This window comes from Pelobates fuscus, chromosome 3 (genome assembly GCF_036172605.1).
Source record: "Pelobates fuscus isolate aPelFus1 chromosome 3, aPelFus1.pri, whole genome shotgun sequence".
Classification (NCBI taxonomy): Eukaryota; Metazoa; Chordata; class Amphibia; order Anura; family Pelobatidae; genus Pelobates; species Pelobates fuscus.
Window position 1 is genome coordinate 81,432,906 of NC_086319.1, and position 23,661 is coordinate 81,456,566.

Sequence of the window (23,661 nt, forward strand, 5' to 3'; positions counted from 1 at the left end):
AAGAAAGCCTAAATAGGGCTCTCTTTACAGGAAGTGTTTATGGAAGACTGTGCAAGTCACATGCAGGGAGGTGTGACTAGGGTTCATAAACAAAGGGATTTATCTCCTAAATGGCAGAGGATTAAACAGTGAGGCTGCAGGGGCATGTTCTATAAACCAAAACTGCTTCATTAAGCTAAAGTTGTTCAGGTGACTATAGTGTCCCTTTAATAAAAGCTAATTTACTCTTAATGGATACTCTCCACCCCACAGCAATAAGGAATACAGCATGTACTAGTGACCCCAAGGTAAGTCCGATAAGCGGTGAATAACTTGTAATAGTATTGTTCTTACATTACTAAACCTAATCATTTGGACAATAAATTGAATTTGATCGGTCTGAGTTTTTGATATGAGCATATGTCTAAAAAACTTCAATATGCTCAGTTAAGAATAAACCTTGGAGTATAGTTTTGAGACGTTTGATAAAGTACTTAAGATTTTGCGCCTCACTGGTAAACCGGATCTGCAAAGGAGTCCTTTTTTAAAAGGGGAGATTGCCTTCCCCATTGGTTCGTGTTGAATTTCAAGACCACCAAACGACTATTGGATACTAAGTTACTAGATGTCCAGAATTGTTGAATAATTTGCGAAAGATGACTGGGATTGCCAAACTAAGGAGATTTGTTATAATAAAACCAATAATGGTTCCATAAATTAAGTATGGTATACCAGTATTGATTATGTATAGTATTGTGAACTTGTACTATGCAAGTATGTGCCCCTTTATTGTACCCATAAAGGCTTCTGTCTGGTTGAAGGAATATGTTTACAAAAATAAGTAATTAATGAGAAGCAAAATAAAATACGAAAGAAATTATAATGAAGAAAAATTATAAATGTCGCAAAGAGATCCTGGGGAGGTCCTAAGATGTCTCTTAGGGGCCACTACGAACTTGATAGTAATATTAAGATTTATTCAGAGGAAAAAGAGAAAATGCCCACATTGCAGTTTCTATAATGTAATTACAATGTATTATCAGGGCCACAATGTTTAAATTTGCCCTATAGGAGTGCAATGTTTAAATGACAAAAAATTAGTTTCATAATGTGTATGATAGACTGATAGATAAGTGGCTGGCATGCTCAACTTGATGCCTGAACAAAAACTGATATGTAACCAAAGAATATAAAATAATTATTGTGTAATTGTTTTTCATTATTCACTTATATTTAATATTTGGAGTGATTTGGTGTGAGGGTTAAGGTGTTCTATTGACACCTTTTTAATTTTTGTGTTATTAAAAGTGAAAATGTTTTCACTTGGAAGGGCAAACATACTTTGTTTACTTAATACTACATACTTTATTTTAATTCAATTATTTTTGTTGAGCATCTTTTTAGCACACTTGTTTGTTACATTTTGTGTATGTATGTGTGTGTGTATAAATATATATATATTTATATATTTATATATATTTTTTTTTTTTTAAATTAAACAAGATCCATTGCACTCACTTATCCACTAAACAGCAACTTCAATGTTGACAGATTTTTTTTGTTTTTTTTAAACCCCTAATCTAGGCAAAAATAGTGGGGATTTAGCTACATTATATGATCATACATTGCTTAAACCTGCCACAGTGTCAATGTACCCCATCTTTGGCAGGCGATACTCTAACAGCCTAATGTCTGCTCTTATGAGATTAACCCTCTTACTTGGGGAAAAGATTCCATCTGCAGTACAAGGTTAAGAATGAGGCACTCTTCTGAGGCAGGAAGGGGTGCAAAACAAAGGAGTGGGCCTAGACTCCCAAAATATATAAATGTATATTTTTATATAAATTTGTTAAACCCAGATTTGCATATCAGTCAAAGCCGTAAGACTTGCTTTTTCCACAGAAGTCTAAACTTTGCAGTTAGTTCAAAAAAGAATCACATATTTTTATTACATTGAGGAAGTTCTCTGCTCACAAACTCAAATGTTCAGTTTCAAAGATCTAACCGGGTGCCAGACACAGGTAGTTACAAAACAATTAGTAATAGAATGTAATAGTCTGCACTCAAGATCTTTTTTAAAACGTAGCGTTTATTCCTTCGTGGTTAAAATGTGCACATGTTAAAGTGCCAAAATAGGTTGATGTTTCAGTCCCAGCACCTTTCTCAGGATGTGTGTATGTATATATGTATATATTTATAGTGTTAAACAAAAACTGCACACCATTCAAGCCATAGGACTTGCTTTTCTCACAGAAATCACAAATCTGCAGTGATGTTACTACCGCAAAGGATTCTGAATGGGCATATGCAAATAAGTTTAACAAAGAATCACATTTTTGCCTAATTCCATTTTAAACATGGATTCCTTTCTGTGTTAGCTGTATACAACAGCTTTGAAACACAACGTAGGAAAAGATGCAAAACCAAATGTAGGTGGAAGGGGTTTTCAATCACAATTTTTCCCCACCATAACCTATTTGAATTTTGCTTCCCAAGCACTACCAAGCCTCAGTAAGCAAACCAGTAACCAGCCTCATGCTGACGATTTTCATTAACAATAAAATAGCTGTCCATGAGTGGTTTACTTACTTTGCATCTTTTCCAGGGCCCTATTTAACCTTGTACTTTTTTATTTATTTATTTTCCCTTGGAAGTTGGTTAATCTCATTAGAGCAGATATTAGGTAGGTCAAGTAAAACCTTCCAAAAAAATAGGGTAAATTGACGTGGCAGGCTTATGCAATGTATGATCATATACTGTAACTAAATTATTTGTATATCGATTTTGTGTGCAAATGTAGATATCTATGCACGTTTCTATATGGATATGTGTGTGATGATCAGTATGCTATTGATGTGGTTATTATCGATGCCTATACTGTGTGTGCTTTTATGTGCTTTTAAAATATTCCCTTGAATGTCTACTTTCAAAGCCCCTGGACTCTGATAAACCTGTATATTATGGTGTTCCATTTCTTTTATAAAATTGAATTACAAGCAAACAACTGAGCAAATAAAGTTTAACCAAGTAAAAACTTGACTTATGAAGTATATGTGGATGTGTATATGACATAGAAGTTTGTAAACCATATATAATTTAAATTTAAAATGAAAAGGATGTTTGCTCTGGTTACAGATGCAGAATTGTATAGGATACATCTTGGTCTAGAATAAATCATTGATCCTAAACTGTGCTGAAATTTGACTACCCATGGTCAAATTGCAGTAAAATGTTTTGGAATTTGGACTTTAAATTAATTTCCATGCCACTTCAACAAATGTGTGTTTTAAATCGGCAGGCAGGAACTCTATGCTTCTAAGGCCATGAATTCTGCCCCCTGCCAGTACTCAAGTACTGCGTGAGGGTTTGAGAGAGAGACACTTGGTCTCTATCTTCCCAGCTACTCTCACAGCATGGCAGAAAGAGGACCAAAGTAAGTTATTAATGTCTGCAGCTGCTGGCCTGTAGTTTATTTCCTCTGAATTTCAGCAGACCCCGCCAACCATCAATGCACATGGAAGAGTGGCATCTTTCTCTGCAGCCATCAGACCACGTTTATTCATACCATTCCATGCATTGCTGTTTTTTTGTTGTTTTTGTTTTTTGTCCCAGGTACCTGATTCATCACTCGAATGGAAATTTATCAGGAGATTGAAAGTTACTAATTGCTTGCATACTTTAACGTTTATCAGTTTTTAGTAGTATTTTTTTGTAATTTATACTAGTGTTAATCTTGCCTGGTGGTTAATTTCCTAAAAGTCCTCTAGCACGACAATTATTTATGACCCCACCACCTTCTCTCTTTCTTCCCTTGTCAGCAATGTTCTTAGATGAAGAGTTTTGCCACTTGTGTTTTTGAGGTCATGCTCAATTTATCTTTTTCATAATCTTAATAATTTAAGGCATTTCACCTGTTGGTACATAAAATAATTGTTTTTTTTTATCTTTTTTTTCCCACAAATACTTTTACCCACAGATTAAATTCCATGTTGCCTTCCTTCTCCATGCCCTTTGAAGTGGATTCCATGTGGAACAGTCGCAAATCTACTTCATTGTTTGAGGGCTTTTCATCTACTGGAAGGTATTCAACTGCTGGTAGTTTTCCTTCAGCTGGAGGGAATTCAACTGCTGGTAGTTTTCCTTCAGCTGGAGGGAATTCAACTGCTGGTAGTTTTCCTTCAGCTGAAGGTTATTCAACTGCTGGTAGTTTTCCTTCAGCTGAAGGTTATTCAACTGCTGGTAGTTTTCCGTCAGCTGAAGGTTATTCAACTGCTGGTAGTTTTCCGTCAGCTGGAGGTTATTCATCTATTGGTGGTCTTTCGTCTACTTCAGATTACTCTTCATCTACTTCAGGTTACTCTTCATCTAAACCGTTTTCATCAACCAAAGGTTATTCGTCATCTGGAGGTCTTTCATCTTCAAGAGATTATCCTTCTAGACGTTTTTCATCTTATGGAAATTATTCATTAGGTGGGGGTTATTCATCAACTACAGGTCTCTCATCAACCAGTAGCTACTCTTCTTCCGGAAGCCTTTCGAGGGGATCTGGAACATTGAGTGGCTACTCTTCATCCGAGCGCCTTTCAGGGGGATCTGGAACAAGGAGTAGCTTACTATCCCCTCCATATCTTTCATCACGATACAATCAGCCATATGTTCGGGAAGACGTGAGGAGATCCGATGGTTACAGCTGTTTCAATAAAGACTACTAGAGCAGATTAACATCTGTGTTGGTTATTTCTGTTTAAATTACTAGTCAGAGATAAGTTGTTAGCCTTACCTCTGCCCTTCTTGTTTTCACATATTTCAGAAAAGCTTATGTAGATCTGAAATTTTTCATCAAAGCAGGATTCAATACCCTTGGCTGTTATGGGCATCATTTATTTTTATTTTAATCTCCCCCTCCCATTTGTTTGCTAATCCTGCATTGGTTTGAGTGATTTATGGATATGTACAAGTGGTAATAATGTTTGTCTCTAAACTTTGTAATGGTCACACACAAAACATGCAATGTCCTCAAAAATCTGTCTGCATTCATAGCATTGTGCTGTTTAATTGACCTATTCAGAAAACCCACCCCTTATGTTCCACCACCTTGTGTTACTGAACTATACTAGTTTTTTTTTTTCTTTTGACACTATAAATACTGATTAGTCTATATTTTGGATAAAATATAATTTGTTCTATAAGTGGTTTCACATTGGTTTGTCAAGTGTCTGACATTTTTGTGAATTAACCACTAGGTGGCCCCTAGAGTTCTGGTGGTGTAGCTATAAACCATAAAAGTATAGCCCTCTTTTGAACCAGTGGCATGTAAAGTTTTGTATACAGCAAGCGTTTGGTGGTAGAGTGAGTAGGATAGATTTGGGTGATTTGTGTTCTCTTACCATTTATTTTCTTCGAGATTTCGGCAGCCTACTCGATGAGTATGTACATTTTTGTTTTATTATTTTATGAGTATTTGAAAGTACCTCCATATTTTAACTTTTGGTCATGCAAACTATGAAAATTACTTTTCCTGATCTTTTTAGTGACCATGTTTGTAGATGAATTAAATTAAACCTCTGAGTTTTTTGTATTTTTAAACAATGTGTTATTTTTTTTTTTCCACTCTGGTTTGATCACATGTAACTTTTAGTTTACGCTCACAAAGGGATTCCCTTTTTGTCTCAGATTATGTATCTTCTAAGTGAATGAACGCAAGGTTAAGTAAATACATAACAGTAGAGATGTCCACTACATGCTGAAAAAGAGCATAACTAAAATGTAATAACTAATGCTATCCCACCAAAACATGATTGTGTTGTGGTTGTCTTGCAGTGACTTTTGATAAAACATTGGTTTGTACTAATGATATCTTTCCACTGTTAACACTGTACTGTAATTTGCGCTGCAAAATTTTTACTGTAGAATGCATCTGTTCTCAAACGTTTTTCATTATATTTCCATTTCATTTTTTGCCTTTTTTTTTTTTATCCTTATTTGTCTTTGTTTCCATAGCTTTTTGTGAGCGAGCCAGTGGGATAGTACTATTTTGGCACCAACATGCACAATTCCTTTTAGACCTGCAGCGTTGTACTCTTCTCTGACTGTGAAAGTTATTTGTGTCTCTTTTAAACTGTCATCAAGTCTTCACTTCTTGGTTTGTTTGTTTTTAAGTTTCACATATGCTAAAGCATATATATATTTTTTTAATGATGTACGGAGCAATCACAGCAACAGTCAAGTTAGGTTGAGGAGAAGCAGTTGGTCAGATAATGGTAGAATCTGACCTAACATAGCTGCTTAGCCTGATTAAAAAACTTTAAAAAGTGATGTTTTCTAAATGTAGAAAAAAAACAACAAAGAAACTTGAAGTGAAATTTTGATGAGTTATTTGTTAGTTTTTTTTATTTTTTATTATTATTATTATTGGGGGGTTGTAAGAGAACACCAAAACCGACATTAAAGTGCTGTGATAGAGAGGAAAATCTAAATGTAATTTATAGTACAAACAGGGAAATTTGTAGCGCTTTAGAAAACAAAAGGGAGATCTAAAAGTTATTAAATTATAAATTCATTACTGAAGTCTACATAACTTGTCTATATTACGTCATTTATTTTCACTGGTAATTAAAAAAAAAAAAAAAATTGACAGTTTTCCTTTAAGGGGGCTGTTGCATTCTGATACCATAAATAAACTCCCCTGCGAGAAATTAAACCAGTTCTCTGTTTTCCTAGGATGCTAAAATAATTGTTTCATGATTGCAATAATAAGGCTTGATTTTGGATGCAATTACCTGCTCCAGTGATGGAACCTCAGAGAAGGTTACTGTCATTAAATAACCCTTATGTTTAGATAAACTGCTTGTGCTTATTCCCTTTGAACAGAGTAGGATGTTGCCCAAGTTAACAGAGTGACTGAATTAGAAAAGAATTCAGGTCCTGTTGCCCATGAAGCTAATTTGAAGTGCTCTCACACCTGTTCAGTAGTAGCAGCTGTGGCTCTCGATCGGGGTTGGTGCATTCTCTGGAATGGAGTGGGTATTGATGTTTTCATGTGCTTTATCTGACTCCAGTGCCCTGGCAGTACACAGTTTGTATCTAGGACTAATTTTTATGTTCACCTGTTCTATACAGTTTTCTGCATTTCTTTTATTGCTCTGTATAATGAGGCAGGCTAGAAGACATATTTACTAAACACATCCGTATATCACCTTTCAAATTAATATCATTCATGAAGTAAGCAAAACCAGCTGTACTATATCATTTCCATGTGCATTCCGCCTGTACAAAATGTTTGTGTTCGTAAATTAAACATAAACGTGCTTTAGGTTTAAGTTTTTTTCCCTTTCTTTAATGAAAAATTGTTTGTTTGTTTTTTCATTAAAAACACGCATAATTTCAGTTGTCCCCCCCAAAAAAAGAAGAATTTAAACCTTTCACAACAGAAGACCTTCCTATATAGCCATGATACAGTCATTTGGCCTAAAATCGTGTCATTAAGCTGTTTAAGTGGTAGTTTTAATATATATATATATTTAAAAAAAGACAGCAATGCTTAAGCATATGTTTAGTCTGTAAAACAGAAACGTTTATAATATCCATGTTAAGTTCTGGGACTCATCAGTTTTTTGCTTTTAATGCTTTGAAGATGTATTTTAGAGTGTCCATGTTGTTTTTTTTTTTGTTGTTGTTTTTTCTGATAAGCAGCCGTTGAAACCAGACACTTCTTTTACTGACCCATAATGCTCTCCAATTTGTTTTACCCTAAAATGATTGATTCCATGCTTTAAAAGTTTAAACGAACCTGTTTCAGAACAAACCCATGTGAACTTTTCTGAATGTGCTATATCATTTAAAGGCTGTTTAAAGCACAACAGGACACTCTAGAATTAATTGTCCGGAGGTAACGATCCATCTTATTGTGTCCTGCCATACCTTATGTATGTAGAATAAAGCCAGCATTTCACCACATTAAGCAGTGTCTTTTGTTAATTATTACAGAATCCCTATAGTGTTAGCAGGATCCTCAGTCCTTTTCCTGCAATCTCAAGGTAATTGGGTAACCAAAGGGCTTCTAAGTCTAATGTTGACCTCTTCATAATAACCACGATACCTCTCTTTTTTATTATACAATCATGTCAACAGAAATGCCTGCTCGTCTGTATTAAAACATACATTGTGGATGTTTGGTAATTGTCACCCTCGCCAGTGGTAGTCACATAGACTTACATGATTCTTCAACAATATTTTTTTATCTTTGGTGATAGCCTTTTCCAAAGATTGGTAATTTGAACTCTACCCAAGTTAGAAGTCAGTGTTTTTAATGCAGTATTAAAGTGTACCTGTCGTGGAACATACAAGTAAAGCATTCAAATAAATCTATGCATTGTGCTATCAGAAATTATCGTAAATGTATAGAAATGTATTTAATGTCTCCTTTAGTGTTTGGGCCCATCTCCATATGGCAATCAAATCCACTGCATTCACCGTTGTGTCCTGGTGACACACAGGGTCAAATGGTAAGTAGTAAGAGGCGGGGAGCAAGAAAAGCTTCCTGCACATGGCTATGTTGCTCCCTGGCACTCTGATACTCTCCGAGCAGGCGTTTCTCCTTCTTATTGTGGAAGTGTGGACAGCACTAACTCTGTGCTGGCAATGAAATCCATACGTCTGGGGGGGTGTTACAATAATGTAAAACCACGGAACTCCAGGAATGACGATGCTGATTCAAATAGCTGCAGGTAAGTAGATATAACCATTTGTAAAGCACAAAATATATCATTTGTCTGTTTGTTAAATGATACATTTAATGCTTTGGGAGCTGTTACAACATTCGGTTTCATTGTATAAGGGGGAAAATCTAAACTTTCTCATAAGCCAATAGTAATTGCATGGATGGCAGGAAAAAGCAAAACAATGTTTATGGCCTTTTTCCCTCGTTCATCTATAACATGCAAGAGACCCAGTCAAGCCATAGTTGCCAAACATTAAATTGTGAATTGTCAGAAGTTAACCAGATAATTCTAATTTTAGGCAAAAATAGGACAGTTGAAGATTTGTTGCAATTGGTTCTTGTCAATATTCACTAGGCTATTGCAAATGTAAGACTAGAATAGCATAGCTTAATACTTTCTTCTAGTTTGACTACTTTTTATCCTTAAATACATGAGCTCTTGGTAAATATCAGGCTATTCACCTTTTGCCTGTGGCTGAAAAAAGACTGAAAGCTTACAAAAAGGGGTGATGTAATTGAGCAAATTGTAAGTTAAAAATTCCTACATTATCGGAAAATTAAAGGGACATCAGAAGACCGTAAAAAAAAATATGGTTTTAGTAATATTCACGGACCCTCAAGGAAAGGAAAATTGATGCAGTATAGGCAAATCACAAGTAAAAATAAAGATGAATTTCCTGCAGCACTGTGTCTATATGATGTCACTGTTGGCTAGCAATTCTGCATTATAGCAGGCCAACATGCTTCCTGTCTAGTAATGTCTCACTTTTGACACTATTTTGGCCTTCCTATCCAGGTATTATACATGCAAATTTTACACCAAGTTTAATTTGTCCTGGAGGTAGTTTATGAAAAAGAAGGGAGCCAATACTAACTCCTTTTGCTATTAGGGGATCCTGAGTACAAGGGCTCCTTGTTTAAAATTAAGTATTAATTTTAGTGGTAATCTAAGTTGCCTGTGAAACTTTTTTCATAATGATTAGGTTTAAATTGATCCTTAACTAGTGTTAAAAAACAATGAATAATTCAGGTCATGAAGATTATTGTACAGGAAAATAACTCAATTGGGTTATGGAGAACGTTGCTGTAAAATATGAATTTACATGATTTTAGAATAAAAGGATTATTATAGGGGTAAGGGTTCTTTTTATTATGGGCAGCACCAGGGTGTAAATATTCAAGGACTTTTCAAGATTGAATTGAATTACACTCCTGGGTAGCAGTTTCTGTTTGGAATTCCTAAGAGAAGCTGAGGGAGAATTACGTTGTTTCCAGGTGCATTTGGAATGAAAAAATTGTATGCATACTCGGCCAACATCTATACTCCTCCAATCAAATGCTGCTATTATTGTTTTATTCCCATAATTTTGCTGGGTTTACACGAGGAAGCACCTCTAGTGAATGTGAAACAATGATCAGAAATGTAATATATATTTTATCATCTTGTCAGAAGTGTAATAATTTACTAGTAGGGGGAGGAGAATTTTTATTATTATTATTATTATTATTATATTCCAAAATTGTTCTTCCATAAATCCAAGCAGCAATTTTTCTCTCCCAGAACAGGTAGCACTGAAAAGGACACTTCTTAACCCTAGCCTTACAAAGTGCAGCACCACACTAAGCTCCTAAGTGTCTTTCTATCCTGAGGACAGATTGGTCAAGTAGCATTTGCATTCCAGTTTTTATTTTACGTGGCCTATTGGCATTCATTGTGATTGGAAAATCTATGGTTTATGCTTAACCTCTTTAGATCCAATTATAACCTTTTTTTAGAGCGCCAACTTATTTTGCGGAAATGTAGTAATAAATTGCAAAATGTTACAAGAACAATAGGTTTATTAGGACCCTGCTCAAACAAGCTTACAATCTTGAGGATGACGGAATTAACCTTAACCCATGTCAGAATAATTGCATCATGCAGTATTTTACCAGCTGGAGCCATTTTCCTGCTGACTTGATTTCTGGGGCTCCCCCTGTCAGCTGTAGCCAAAATAAGTGGCCTCAGATTGATGCACTGATTGCAAGCCTCAAAGTGAGCACAGCAAACAGACATTTAAATCACCGTTACCAACTTAAAGTGATTTTCTCCAGGGTCTCCTTAAATGCCAGATGACAATGCATTGGGCATACTATTTTCTATACAACATGTATATTTGCCTGCCATATTGAAAATTACCTGTAAATGGCAGTAACATACCATTTTGTTTTAGCTTAATTTCCCTTTACTAATATCACTACTGATATCAGCAGAGGGAAACCCTTGGGGTTAGGATTAAATTACGTTGAGGTTTATAAGTATGAGGTTTCAGATTAGGGCAAATCATACTTAATAAGCAGCAGCAAGGGTGGAGCCGACAACGAACGTAATGGCCGCACATGAGCTGAGCTCTGGGCAGGCAGATGGCTCTGAATGCATAACAGCTGGTAAAACCCAACATACCAACTACACTCATGGATTAGATGTCTCATCACAAAGGGAAGAGAGTAGGGTATAAATTCTTCTTTTCGGCCAAAACGCAGGTTAAACTGCAGGCAATGCAGGAATGTCTACAAGATGGCTGCTGGCAAGGTAGGGAAAGCCATGAATCTAGCCCCACGCTGTACGGCCAGAGGAATGGTGAATTTTCTCTGACCCCTACAATGCTACCAAAAAAAATGCTCAACACGCAATCTGACCGACTGATTTCTAAATTTCAATCCTCCAGATTAGAACTGAAAAAAGAAATTTAGGACACTGGCACCCGTACATCGCACCAAGAAACCAAAATGAACGAGTTTGCCACTGCTCACAACTCAGTGGCTGACCAAATGCTGAGAATGGAAGAATGTCTAGCTTCGTATGAAGTTAAACTTACCGACCTCGAAGATCGGTCACGCAGAAACAATCTAAGTCTCCACAGAATACAAGAGACCCTGGCGGTGAGAGACCGGACATCGTATGCCACAGGATTGTTTTGTACAATGTGCCCAGATATGTTGTCAGACAGAGCTGTTCCTCCTAGACACGATACACCGGGTGGCGAAAGCACGAGCAGCGCTGCAAACTGCACCAAGAGACATACTTCTTAGAGTGCACTACCACCATATTAAAGAGGACATCCTGAGAGCCAGCAGATCTATTAAGGAATTGCCAGGCGAATATGCGCAGTTCCAAATCTTTTCTGATATATCGCCCACCACTTTGGTGAACTGACGGAGTCTAAATCCTATCACTATAGCCCTTCGAAAGTTGCATATCGTCTGTTGATAAATAGGAATGGACAAACATACCAAGTGAACAAGCTGGAGGAAGGTTATACTATACTTCGACAGTGGGACATACCACACGATAACCCAGCGAAAAGTCCGAACAGACTACAACGGATATCCAACGAATGACAACCAGTGAAACGCTGACAGAGGTGGAATGACCATTCATGCGAATACCTCCATCTGAACTTTGTTGCAATAGACCTAATCATCTAATTCCAAGGACGATACAAACTTCCCAAGGCACTAAAGGAGTGCAATGTTTAATCCAATGACTGATCAAGGGGTGCCAAGAACACTGATAATACCACACAATGATCTCTACCCTGGGTCGCAAACACACAATTACAGGTCTCGCTGCACTAAGAGCCCTGCACCTTGACCCGCAACAAATTTTAAGGCACTGATGGAGTGCTATGTTTAGTGTCTCATGGCTGAGAGGATTTTAACCCTGCTGAGGGCACGAAAATTCCCTGGGAATCTCACAAATTGGCTTGCTAGACACCTGGTACGATTAACACACAGGATCGCTGTGGGAATATAGACACGGCTCTGAACCTTCTGATCTGCAGCAGCAGACTAAAGACAGGGTTACCCTAAAATATGTTTCCAGCCCCATTACAGCATCCACTGTCTCACATAGCGTGACATACTGCCCAGAGCTAGCCAATATTTACAGCAGACCCTCTGCAACATAATTATTCCACCCACATCCCATATGAGTAGGGCCATAATTCTTTACCTAACGAGTCCTGAACACTCACAATAATGGGGTGTCCACATGCCACATTTCATGCCTGTGTGGAGACCAACAAGTATGAAAAAAAAAAAGTCAAAAGTCTACCAAAAATGTATTCCTTAATAGAGTATAGTAAAACTTTTAATCAATATCTAGAGTGTAATAAAATATATGCAAAAGTGACAAAAATAAATAAAAACTAAATGGAAGATACAGTCCTTTCTATGGAGGCAAATGGACAGCAGGAATATAATATTAGGATAATCCTAGAGGTGATCAAAGTACAGTTTTGGGACATTATTCCCCTTCTCTCCATACTCTTTAAACCGCTAACTACTAGGAAAGCGTTGTACTTTGATCACATCTAGGATCCTAGTATTATATTTCTGCTGTCCATTTGCCTCAATAGAGATGACTGTATCTTCCATTTTGTTTATTTTTTGTCACTTTTGCACTGAGGAAAAGAAAGTATATTCCCTGTCAGAAGGGTGGGTCGCACTCCATGCGTCGTATTAGTTGTGCTCCGAGAAGGGCTTGAGATTGTGATTGAGTAGGTCTGAATCACTAACTCAGAATAACAATCTCAAGCAGGATAATTTTTTTAGACCAAGCCCGGCCAAATCCCCTGAGGTCCAGATTAACCCCTTAAGGACACATGACGTGTGACATGTCATGACTCCCTTTTATTCCAGAAGTTTGGTCCTTAAGGGGTTAAGGTACAGAAACAGATGGGGTTACAGATCAGACAGAGAAAATTATTTGGGGTGATAATACAGAAAATAAGATTATCAGTCTTTCCAAAGTCACACTTATCTCTGCTAAATAAAGAACTTTATTTTGTACCAACTCCAGGTGCTGATAAGTTCAATTGGTTAAAAAATACAAATCTCTTTGGGAGAAAACTAGCATTGAGTGCTCTACACAAAAAGAAAGACACCTTAATGGCAAGGGAAATAGGCATAGCATCAGAAACTTATCAACACTTAAGAACACTAGTAACACTGTTGGATGATCAAGAAAAAGACCGACCTCTTACCAACCGAAAACCATTGAGTTGGTATACCCCTAATTTTAAGGACGTGATGAATATTGATCTATTCATACAAATGACTACTGATAAAAATGACCAATTATCTCCTGTAGAATCACTGACCAGCAACTTGTCATACGAAGAAAGTCTAGCTCTGAGAGAATTAAGACTAAACAAATATACCAACCAATAATCCACCAACAGTTGCAACTTTCTATTGTCTACCAAAGATTCACAAAGACCCAGTGCATTCACAAGGTAGACCAATTGTCTGGTAATAATTCACTTACTGAGCAACTAAGCAAATATATGGAAAAAATACTCCATCCCTTTGTTACAGCGCTACCATCTTTTATACAAGATACTAAACAAACTTTGCTAACTTTAGAAAATATAACACAACATTGGTCTTCGAGCAACCCAATTCTTCCAGGAGAAATCACAGAAAATTACAACATCCTAAAGGTTTTTCCTCATGGACTTATTGGGATTCATACTCACCCATAATTTCTTTGTTTTTAACTGCATTTACCATCTACAGATTAGGAGCACATTGATGTGGACAGCTTGTGCCCCTAGTTATGCCAACCTATATTAAGGTTGGTGGGAAACCACTAGTCTCAAAGAAATACTACAAACTGGGTATGATGAATTCATTGTAAGCTGGCATCGCTATATTTTTTTTTTTTTTTTAATTCTTTATTTTTGTTGTGCATTGTAAAACAGACGGCTATATCAGCCACAATAGCAGTTGTAGGCAGTCGTAACGTGTCATATGATAGTACATTAAAATTTTAGTGAATTAAGTGAAAATAAGACACAGTAGTTAAACTCCTGTAGCGTGGAGGTGTCTGCACATTTTTAAGTATGTGGAATTTGAGAAACAGGCTTTTCTGAACATTAAAACATTAAAACATGTTAATTACAACTGATTAATAAAATAAGATCACAATAACAAAATAAATTCTATAGTCTTGCGGCATATAGAGCGGTGTCGCTCGTCTGGTAGGCGGGACATAGTAGGGTCATTAAGGCTAATCGCGTTAAACCCATCATGGGTCCACTATGTGTATCGGTTACCGCATTGTTAGGACTAGACCTATGAGTAAGATGAGAGTCTACGAGTATAGGCTTGTGTGTGTTTTGGGTTTGATAGGTCCGAGACATTCTCCCGCTAATTGTGTCTGTGTATGGGTGAAGTCGAGTGGGGGCTTAGAGGCCTGGTATAGGCCTGTAATGGGGCTGCGCGTGCCTAGATTGAGGCAGCACCCGTGCTGTTCGTTTGTGGCGGGTAGGGAGTCATTTTAGCGGGTATGTCTCCGGGGTGCTTCCCCCCCAACGCATGTATAAACATACTACTATGTACAGGTCATTCAGTTAAACGCTATCTGAAAGTAGTAAGTAGGATAGCAAAGATAGATGTAGGCAAGACACAAAGGCAAACAATAAAAATAATTAAGAAAATAAGAGAACAAGGCAGCAGTGTTATGAGCAGCCATAGCGGTTTGACAGTCCCCTTTCTTAATGGTTCAGGTGGTGGTTGCGGTCTGCGTCGTGCGGGTGGGCCTGCCTGGAACGAAGGGTTCAGAGGTAGCTGGGTTCCACTTGTGTGGCTTGCGGGCTGTGGGAGGTCGCCTCATGGCGTCCGCTGGAAGGCCCAGTGTAGGGAGGAGGGCTTCAGCCTCTTGTAAGTTCGTTACGAGGTGCGTGGCCTCCCCGTGGAGCACCTGGAGTTTGCAAGGTGATCGCCATCTGTATTTGACGTCGTGCTCGCGGAGCAGAGCGGTGAAAGGCCTTAGGGTAGAGCGCCAGGCCATAGTCCCTCTTGATAGGTCAGAGTAGATCGATAGTGTCATGTCCTCAAAAAAGATCGTCGCGGTGTTTCGGATTGCGGCCATGATTAATTCCTTGTCCTGTCGTTTCTGGAGTTTGATAATTAAGTCCCTAGTTGCTGTCGGTGGGGCCGTTGGTGGTTTAGGGATCCGAAATAAGCCCTCTAGGCCCACTCCTTTGGCCTGTTTTGGTGGTAATATAGTGCTCACCAGACGCCTCACGAGGTGGGGGAGTTCAGCTTCTGGGACAGATTCAGCTATGCCTCTGACCTTGAGGTTCTGGGCACGTCTTGTGTCCTCCATTGCTGCCATGGTCTGTTCCATCTTTGTGCGTTGTTGTTGCATTAAGTTCATCTCCAGTTGGAGTGCGGCAAGCTGCCTATTATGCGCATGGGAGGTTTGTTCCACGGTTGCCATGCGGTCAGTGAGGCCCTTTATGTCCCTCCGCATGCCCGCCACATCTTCCTGGATGTTCTGTCGGAGCTCTGCCAGCAGCTCCCTCATCTCTGATTTCGTGACCGGAGCTGAGTCGGGTTGTGTAGCAGGCTTTGTGGCAGGTGTCTCCGGAGCTCGCATGGCGGGCAGACAGATCTCGTCCGGCTCAGAGAGCATGTCGTCGGAGTCTTCGAGGCCGTCCATGTAAGTGGCCATGACAGGGTCTGGGGCACTTTGCGCTCGCCGCCACAGTTCTCCAATGCTGGTGCCCGCCCGGGGCAAGTCGGGCTTAGGCTTCTTGCTTTTCCTGCCCATAACCACTGCGTACTCGGGTGGCTAGTCTGCGTTTTTTGGGGGGTAATATCTCGGGTTTTGGGGTCTTTTAGGTCGTTTTTCGTCGGGAGCTCGCTGCGGGTGCGACTTGTCGGCTCGGCAGTTGGCCGCTGGCATCGCTATATTGACGATGTCCTTCTCTTCTGGACAGGTTCAATTCCTCAGTTTGATGAAATGGTATCAAAACTAAATACCAACAATATTGGCTTACAACTCACTCACGTCATCAGTGAAGAAAGACTTGAATTCCTTGATCTTACAATTAGGTTGCTACCTAGGGGTGAAGTTGAAACAACTGTATAGGAAACTTACCTCTTGTAACAACCTTCTCAATTGGAACAGTCATCATCTCTACAAGCTTATGGCTGGCATCCCATATGGTCAGTACTTGAGAGCCAAGAGAAACTTCCAATGAGGAATCCTACAAACCCAATTTAAACAGGGGTACCCAAACAGAATCCTGAAGCAAGCATACCAACGAGTTTCCAAAAAGGACAAATCAACCAGTCTTAGAAATCATAGAGCTCAGGCTACAAAACACATTTTTAGATGTATAGGTACTTATGATCAACTTTGGAATCCTATTTGTAAAATATTTGCTAATAATTGGCCAATACTTACCCACGATACAGATGTAGCAACTAACCTCTCACAGTTCCCCACCATCACTTCACGCCGTTCATTAAACATACGCGATTTATTGGTTCATAGCCATTTGGAACCAGAACAACCCCCTAAAATGTGGCTTAACCCCTTAAGGACCAAACTTCTGGAATAAAAGGGAATCATGACATGTCACACATGTCATGTGTCCTTAAGGGGTTAAAAAGAACCAATGGAGTATATCAAACAGTCTAAAACAGTGGAAGGCACAAATATCAAAAAGACATACACAAAAGAATTTGCAAACTGCAGCACAGCTAAGGTTGTGTACGTTATAACTTGAATCTGCAAACTACAGTATGTGGGAAAAACATATCAAGAATTTCAGAGAAGAATTCTTCCGCATGTAAACTCCATAACAAACTTGAATGTCTCAACACCTGTGGCAAACTGTGTGAGGAATTTTCATAACACTGACCCATCCAACCTCTCTTTCCAAATCTTGGAACGTATTCATCTACACACTAGAAAGGGAAATTTGTATCTAATGCTGTTAAAAAGAGGAGCCAAGATGGATACATGAATTAAAAACATGTATGTGGTGCCAACATTGACCGAACGAAGAATTAAATTTTACTCCGTTCATCCACAATTAACATAATTAGTTTTATTCCTGGAAAGCAGTAGAAATCCCATTAGATTGACTAAATATTGGCTGTTGAAATAATGATGTACAATATTTATTTGACATCATTTAAATACATTCAATTGAGTAGCTTAGATTTCTAATAGATCACTTTGAAATCTTGTTTCTTGCAGTGCAGTAACACCTCATATGCCACTCTCTTTATCTCACGATCATTCCTGTACTTACGGTACAAGCATGTAATCTCTTCTTACACTAAACAATTCCAACTATCGAACTGCAAAATAAGTATCAGTGGTTATCCTTAATATAACACGTATAGTCACAGATTCTATCACTACTTAAAACCAATGAATGGCCAAGGGATCATATATATGTATTCTCATGATCTCTGCAACATATATGCCGCTTTGTGGCATATAGTGTTTACTATTGCTGAAGAACTATTAATGTCATTTTGTTTTTTTAAATTATTTATTTTTGGTGCGCAGATAATACACATAATAAGCTTGCATCGCCACATTAGCGGAGCAAAACATACATTTTCAGGCAATTTATAACAGTGGTATGGTGTTTATATGACATGCACACATTTTTGTTTTAATTGAGTATAACTTACTATTCAGGTACGTTTGAAAAACTTAAATTACGTTTAGTCACTCTGGAGGTATTAACCAGAGAAGGTACAATATATTGATATGTAATGATTGTGTTTGCTAACGGGTTATGTCTATTGTGGTTACATTCAAGTGCTAATAAAACAGGCTGACCAAGAGCAATGCATAATATGAGCCCTGTGGCCCATGCATGGTAGTTTAGGGAGACAAATATAGATGTGGTTAACAAGTAAACTAACTTTGCTGGGTACATTGATTCACTCACAGTAAGACTGCTTATGATAAACTCTGTTAAAAGGGAACGTAAACATAAACAGGAAGACCTGTCACATTTTTTTTAACATGTTATCTGCTGCTTTGTAGTGAACGGGTAGCTATGATGCCTTCTGTGAGCAAGGGTGCACCGAAGTCGACCAACAAAGGTATCAAGTCCCATATAGTCCCGCAATGCCTGTGCTTCAGCCTATGCCTTGTATGGTCATATCCCAGGCTTGAAATATGCCGGTCAGCTTGTGCAGTCTCCCAGATGTGGGGCAGTGTGGAGCCATGCTTGTCAGTGAGTGTAATGACCTCCACGTCATGGTCCGAGCTGGGTACACCCGTCTTGAACTGGGGCCGCTCCATGTTCGCCGACCCGATGCGGTTACCCCTCTGGGTCTTGCGCCTCTTCGCGTCACTTGCTTGGTCAGGCTGAGCTTGCCCCTCTGAGGCTTGTGTCTCGGGTCGAGACGCCGGCGTGGGGGTTCACCCCCTTGGCCCCGGGTCTCTGTTTGTTGCTCACCTTGGGGCTTGTGCGAATTCCCGAGAGGGCTCATCGCCAGAGCTGGATGTTCCTCGCGGGTGCTGTAGTAGGGGGAGCTTTTGTTGTACTCCGCCGGGCACCTCGTGGTGAGTTGTGTGGCCTCTTTGTAGTCAGCGGTGCGTGCACCGGAGGCCGCATGTGAGCCCTCAGCCGTTTCCAAAAGGAGGCAAAGATCTCGTTTAGCTGGTGTTCAGTATCAAGCCATGCGCTTTGTGGGTAGGCTGTGTGGACAGCACCCCATTTTGGGGACCTGCATGCCGGTAGTCTTGGGATTTTGTGTTACCTTTGCGGGGGGGCTTGTGGGGGTGTACCGGGATGACCCCCACCTGTCCAGAGGAGGGGGGGGGACGAGGGCCCAAGTCCTGGTACTTGGCCGGTTGCGGCATCAGGAGAGCGGCCGTCCCTCCTGCACCCGCCACGTTTGTAGGCCTCACCATCGTGTCGGGTGATTGGGGTTTGGTTCGTTGCTTGATTAATGCACCCCAATGTCACTGCTCTCTGGGTGGCCTTTCTGACCCGGTTCTGTGCCGTTTTGTCTGTGAAAATGTTATATTTGCCGTTTTTAGCAGGAGCTGCTGTAGTGTGCTTCTTCTCTGCTTCGAGGTCAGGCCCCGTCCCCAATGTCATTTTGTTTTAAAAACGGAATCCGATCGACCTAGATAATAACCATAATTAACCCCTTAAGGACACATGACGTGTGGGACATGTCATGATTCCGTTTTATTCCAGAAGTTTGGTCCTTAAGGGGTTAAACATGGTTAAAACTATATAGAAGACTAGACATTACTTGGAACCAAAACGTATCCTTTGGGGTCCTAATCCTACAAACACTAAATGTGAGAGTACTTATTTATTTGTTTCATTTTCATATTATTCTTATAATTTTTTTTTTAGAATTTTCCTATGTATAGTCTCAAGTAAAAAAATACCAATGAACATCTTTCACACAGGCAGTGCTGTAGGTGTTAATATACTCATTACGGCGTCATTTTGGGTACGCCCCTAATCACACCCCCCTCCCCCCACCATTGGTTAACACAACAAATGTGTTTGACCAATCACCGACAACTTTTACGTTTAAAAAAAAAAACGGTACTTACCGGTGTCTGGTTCCCCTCTGATAAGCCACTCTGGCGAAACGTGCGCGTCATGGCTCAGGAGGCTCACTCAATATACTGTTGGTGTTAACATCTACTACTAATCTCACTACAGATAGTCGACAATACAAGCTTGGTGTTAACACTAACTCTGATTATAGATGGACATCAATACGAGAAAGTAGCTTCCTTGTTTTAATGGTCGCACAGTCCTCTAACTACTTTGTATAATTTTGGTTTCAATTTGAATCCTTAACTATAGGACCTGCAGTGGGAGGTGGTATAATAGAGTAGAATATTTTAAGGGGTGCCCTCGAAGGCACATTAGACTCTTAAAAGGAGATATACTTTTGGGACATTATTCTCCTTCTCTCCATACTCTTTAAGCCGCTAACTACTAGGAAAGCATTGTACTTTGATCAGTGGTGTATTTTGGATTTGTGCTGCCCTAGGCACCACTAAATTCGGGCACCCCCAAAATCTAAATTTGACCCCCCAATTCGTGTCAGGGTCACTTTTTTGACTGACAGACACATGCCCTCATTGATACGTGCACTGATATACACTCACTGACAGATACACAGTCATTGGCACACACATAGAGTCATAAGCACACACTGTTTAACTAACACAAACTTTCATTGACAGACACACACTGACACACCCACTCACTGACAGGCACACACTCTCAGATACACATAAAATTACATACACACACTGACACACACTCACAGGCACATCCATTCTCACTGAAAGACACACTCTTTCACTCACTCACAGACACACACTAACAGCTTCACTCACTCACTCACTCACAGTAAGGTGGACAGCCCCAGAACACAAGGCAAGCAAGGCATTTGTCTGGGAGCTTGGGGTGGCATTTTTTGGCGCCCCCCGAAAGTGCCGCCCTAGGCAAATGCCTTGTTTGCCTTGTGGTAAATGCATCCCTGACTTTGATCACCTCTAGGATCCTAGTATTATATTCCTGCTGTCCATTTGCCTCAATAGAGACGACTGTATCTTCTATTTTGTTTTTATTTATTTTTGTCACTTTTGCATATATTTTATTCCACTCTAGATATTGATTAAAAAGTTTTATTAAACTTTCCTATTAAGGAAAACATTTTTGGTAGACCTTTTATTTTAAATATTTCATACTTGTTCACAGTTTAGGAGTTACCCCCCTTTTTTCTGCTACCAGCGTGTTTCATTTTTTCTATATTAGAGGCTCATTTTCCTTTGATCTCCAAATTGCCTACATGCCCTACTCTGAGCACAACCTGTATGGCGTACCCACCCTTCTGACAGGGAATATACTTTCTTTTCCTCAGTGCAAAATAGCTACACGAGGATAGACAGATACGTACAGGGCCCTTCAGTATAACAGGTAGATTACTGCTCCATAGGAAACATAGATTGGTCAGATCATGCCCCTGTTATCCTTGACATAACAGACACCTTCAATTTCAAGGCCAAACCCCACTGGAGACTGAATGAATCCCTCCTTCAAGACACTGAGTTTATCAACAAGCTCCATGAACATATCAGGGATTACTTTTCTACAAATGACACACCGGACGTGAACGTTGACACTATATGGCAGGCACACAAGGCGGTACTGAGTGGACTGATAATATTATTATTATTGTTATTTCTATAGCTCTAGCTTACTCCGCAGCAATTTACAATAAAAGTGGAATTTACCAAATGAGACGGTAACAAAATGTAACAGGAACAATAGGTAGTTGAGGACGCTGCTCAAACGAGCTTACAATCTAGAGGAGGTGGTGTATAAAATCACAACCGGAAGGGTATTGAGATAGACCGCAAATAGACATGGTGGGGAAGTACCAGAAATGGAGGTGAGAGTGGAGTGTTGCCCTTCCGGAGAAAGCAAGAGGAAGGTTTGAGAGAGAGAAGTGGGGTTTTGAGGGACTTCTTAAAGGCTTGAAGACTAGGGGAGAGTCTGACAGGGGTAGGCAGGCTGTTCCAAAGGAGAGGAGCCGTCCGTGACTAGTCTTGCAGGCGTGAATTTGCAGTAAGGGTGCGAGCAACAGACAGGATGTCGCCAGTAGAGCGGTGAGACAGAGAGGGGGCATACCTATCAATCGGTGAAGAAATGTAAGAGGGGCTAGAGTTGGTTAGAGCTTTAGAGGTAAGAGTTAGTATTTAAATTGACACCTATAGGGCACTGGCAGCCAGGGTAAGGATCGACAGAGGGGTGATGTGTGAGAGGAGCGACAGGAGAGAAAGATCAGCCTGGCAGCAGCATTAACTACAGATTGTGGGGGGTCGGTACTGCTTCTGGGGAGACCAATTAGGAGAGGATTACAGTAATTGATACAAGAGATTACTAGAGCATGAACAAGCTCCTTGGCAGCATCTTGCGTAAGAAAAGGGCGTATGCGGGCAATGTTTTTAAGCTGGAATCGACAGGTTTTAGCAACAGCTGGACATGAGGCACAAAGGTAAGGCCCCATGTAACGAGGAGCAAACTTCATGGAAGGAACCTTTAATCTTATGTGTTTCGTACTTAACCATACCCTATCACCCGGTTGATAAACAGGAGCAGCCTTTCTACGTTTATCTGCCTGTTTTGTTTTGTTTTTTACTGTACAGAGCTCTCTGTAAGGATTTGTTGAGTCTGATCCCATAATTTTCTCAGATTAGCAACATGTTTATCAACCATCGGTATACCCTGTGAAGGCAATACAGAAGGTAGAATGGTAGGATGAAAACCATAATTCATGAAAAAGTGACTGTTTCACGTTGAATCACAAATGAGATTATGAGCAAACTCAGCCCAAGGAATCAGAGGAACCAAATCACCTGATGTTAGGAAACAAAACATTGTAGATATTGTTAAATTTTTTGATTAGTATGCTCGGCTGCTTCGTTTGATTGAGGTTGATAAGCTGATGAGAAATTCAGCCTGAAACCCATCTGAGAACAGAAAGCCTCCAAAAACATGATACGAACTGAGAACCCCTATCTGAGACAATTTCTGTAGGAATCCCATGTAATATGAAAATCTCTTTAGCAAATATATCTGCTAATTCGGGGAGGAAGGCAATTTAGGCAGGGGAATAAAAATTAGCCATTTTAGTAAATCTATCAACAACGGTGAGGATTACAGTTAGTTAGTAAGACAATGGTAAATCGGCAATAAAGTAAATAGCAAAACTGATCCATCGTTTTTTCGGTATGTCCAAAGGTTGAAGCAAACCACCCGGAAGAGTATGAGGTTGTTTGTTTTTAGCGCATATTTCACAAGCCATGACACAGTCTCTTATATCCATGCTGCAAAGTAGGTCACCAGAATTCATTAGAAACAAAAGAATACGTTTTATGTATGCCAGGGTGTCCGGCTATTTTACTGTCATGAAAACATAGAAGTACTTCCTTTTGGAATACAGGATCTTTTTCCCTCAAGAGTTCATTCTGGAGCTAGGTATTGCTTCTGCTCTATTTTGGTAATAAGGGGAGAATACACCTTTATGCTAGTGTTGGCTATGATATTTTGCTTTGGAACAATAGGGGACATTTCTCTTTCGGTAAATGCAGAAGGCTCATGTTG

General features: G+C 39.5%; 1 protein-coding gene across 1 annotated transcript in view; it reads left to right on the top strand.

Annotated features, from left to right (window-relative positions):
• The window catches only part of ZNF346 (zinc finger protein 346), a 37,738-nt gene extending 30,447 nt beyond the window's left edge, over positions 1–7,291 (top strand). Inside the window, exon 7 of the mRNA XM_063447293.1 lies at positions 3,956–7,291. Coding sequence (XP_063303363.1) covers positions 3,956–4,691 — 736 coding nt within the window. The 3' untranslated portion in view covers positions 4,692–7,291. The remainder of the gene's footprint in view (positions 1–3,955) is intronic.
• Positions 7,292–23,661: the final 16,370 nt, after the last annotated feature.